The 2,632-nt window shown below is 52.4% G+C and overlaps 1 protein-coding gene across 1 annotated transcript in view; it reads left to right on the top strand.

Annotated features, from left to right (window-relative positions):
* Positions 1 to 2,397: 2,397 nt before the first annotated feature.
* Ppp2r1b (protein phosphatase 2, regulatory subunit A, beta) overlaps positions 2,398 to 2,632 on the top strand; it is a 25,385-nt gene continuing 25,150 nt past the window's right edge. The window contains 1 exon segment of the mRNA XM_013009797.1: positions 2,398 to 2,535. Within this exon segment, the coding sequence (XP_012865251.1) occupies positions 2,422 to 2,535 (114 nt within the window). The 5' untranslated portion in view covers positions 2,398 to 2,421.

The raw sequence follows: 2,632 nt of genomic DNA, 5'->3' as shown, positions 1-2,632 counted from the left end.
CCGGGGCAGGAGAGACTGTGAGACTCCTATCTCCAATAAACCACCAGAAAACTGGAAGTGGTGCTGTAGCTCAAGTGGTAGAGCGCTTGCCTTGAGCTGAAGAGCTGGGGGACAGCGCCCAGGCCCAGAGTTCAAGCCCCATGACCGACAAAAAAAAAACAACAAACTATAGACACAGAACCATGATGTCATTGGCTCTCATTTTTGTGTATAAAAGCATTACTTCCTTTGCTATCCTTTCCTTTTCCTTTCCTTCTCTTCTTTCCCCATTTTTCCTTTTCACTTCCTTTCCTTTCTGTTTCCCCTTCTCTTCCTTTCCTTTCTCTTTCGCTTTTTTCCTTCCCTTCCTCTCGCCTCCCCTCGCCTTCCCTTTCCTTCCCTTCTCTTCCCTGTGAATCTCCTTTGTAGGATTTGATCCTACTGGGATGATCAGTATGAAGCAGCACATTCAGCATTTTATTGTTTAAGGTGAGGTCTTGGGCTGGGAAGGTGGCTCTGTGGTAGAGTGCTTGCTTGCCTTGCAAGCATGAAGCCCTGGGTTCGATTCCTCAGCACCACATAAGCAGAAAAAGCTGGAAGTGGCTCTGTGGTTCAAGTGGTAGAGCACTAGCCTTGAGATGAAGAGCTTAGGGACAGCACCCAGGCCCAGAGTTCAGGCTCCACTACTGGCAAAAGAGAGACAGAGACAGAGAGACACACAGAAAGAGAGACAGAGAGGAGAGAGAGAGAGAGGAGGAGGTTTTGAGAACTTTCTGTGTTAGCTGATCTCCAACTTTGATCCTCCTGATTTCTGCCTCCCAATTAGTTAGGATTACAGACTTTAACAATCCTGCCTGGTTTACTATCCCAGGAGAGATAGCACAGAAACACATGCAACTGTAGGTAGTAAACTCACTTTTTGAAAAAACTGATTTAAAGTACTTGTCAAAATCCAGAATATGCTTATTCAGATCTAAAAGTTTACTGAAATGAAAGCCAGATTAAAACCCTAGAGAATATACCCATGTACCTAATGTGAGGAAAACTGTTGATTCTATTGATTCTAACTATTGATTCATTAATTTTTACTGTCAAAGGCTCTGTCTACTGTGTATACTGCCAGGAATCTCATGCTTTTTTGAAAAAAGTACGTATCTCCTAATTGCATTTATTGATAACTTTGTAGTCTTAAAAACCAGACACCTAAAGATATTTTAAAGCTTTCCATCATCACGTGCAGTTATCTTTCTTTCTTTCTTTTTTTAACTGTATTTTTTTTTGTCTTTTCTTTTTTGGTACTGGGGATCGAACCCAGGACGTTGCGCTTGCTAGGCAAGCGCTTTGCCACTGAGCTACATCCCAGCCCCAGTTATCTTTCTAACTCGCTTATGTTCCAGTCCAGAACAAACAAGGCCAGGGCCTTTGTAGTTATTTTATGCTGCTTAAGACGTGTAAGTAAAACCTTTTCATTCAGAACGTTTTGTACTTATAAGTTGACATGTTGAATTGGAGCCCCTTTGTGCAGCTAAAGATAATTGGGAAAGTCATATATGAAAAAATAACTTTTAGAAGAGCTCCAGGCCTGGGGCCCTCTTGAAGGTCGAGAGAGGCCAGTCCAGGCTTTCTTTTACAGGAAAGTAGCCGCCCGGCCCAGTTTGGAAGCATTAAAGCTTGTCCTGGTTTTGCTTGATTGTTGTACTTCGTGCATGCTAAAGAGCTAAAAAATGGGAGGAAGAAAATACAACAGAAGGCTCCGTTCCAGTACCAAACTGAAAGGAAACACGAAAACAAGGGAGCAGCATGGCTCCAACAGCTTGCACGAGGGAAACAACATTGACTGGGGAGTTTTCTCTCGCGCAGGCCGGAGGAAGGGGTGGAGGGGCTGGGGGCGGGGAGGCTAGATACCCCGGGGGAGAGGGCCGGCCCCCGCGGGCCCGGGGCCAGCACGCGGGCGGAGAGGCCCAGCCCTTTCCCTCCGTGCCTCCGGCCCCGCCCCAGCCCCGCCGAGTCCCGCGACGCCGCCGCCCGTGTCACTCGGGTCCCTGGCTCCCTCTGGCCACCACGGCCAGGATGAATCCCTGCCCCTGTTTCTTTCGGCTGGGGAAGGGACAGAGGGGTTCCATTCGTTTCCTCAGCCCATCGTTCTTCTGGGGTTCACACCTTCAACTACAATGGGGGTCCGGCGGAGGTCTCCACCATCAGAAGAGGGACCTGACCTCTGCAACTTCGCCTAGCTCGTGCGGGAACCCTAGGGCTGCCTGCCTGGAGGGGCGGGGTTCGGGGGAGGGGCGGGGCCTCGATGTGGGGCGGAGCTCGGGGCGGGGCCCAGGCGCGGGGCGGGGCCTTGGTGTGGGGCGGAGTCAGGGCGCGGGGCGGGGCCCAGGCTCGGGGCGGGGCCCTGGCGCGGGGCGGGCGACGGCGACGAGCCGGAGGAGAAAGAACATGGCGGGCGCAGCGGGGCCTGGGACCGGCCCGGGATCCGCCGGCGGAGACGGGGATGACTCGCTGTACCCCATCGCGGTTTTAATCGACGAGCTCCGCAATGAAGATGTGCAGGTACGGAAGGGGGACCGGAGAGCGGCCGGGCCCCGCGGGGCTGGTGGCGGGAGGGGAGGAGGCCGTGAGGGGGAGGGCGAGGGAGCCGAGGCCGGGC

The sequence above is a fragment of the Dipodomys ordii genome, unplaced genomic scaffold (assembly GCF_000151885.1).
Source record: "Dipodomys ordii isolate 6190 unplaced genomic scaffold, Dord_2.0 Scaffold10, whole genome shotgun sequence".
In the NCBI taxonomy this organism is placed as follows: Eukaryota; Metazoa; Chordata; class Mammalia; order Rodentia; family Heteromyidae; genus Dipodomys; species Dipodomys ordii.
The sequence above is the reverse complement of the archived record's forward strand: the minus strand, read 5'-3'. Positions and strand labels throughout refer to the sequence as shown.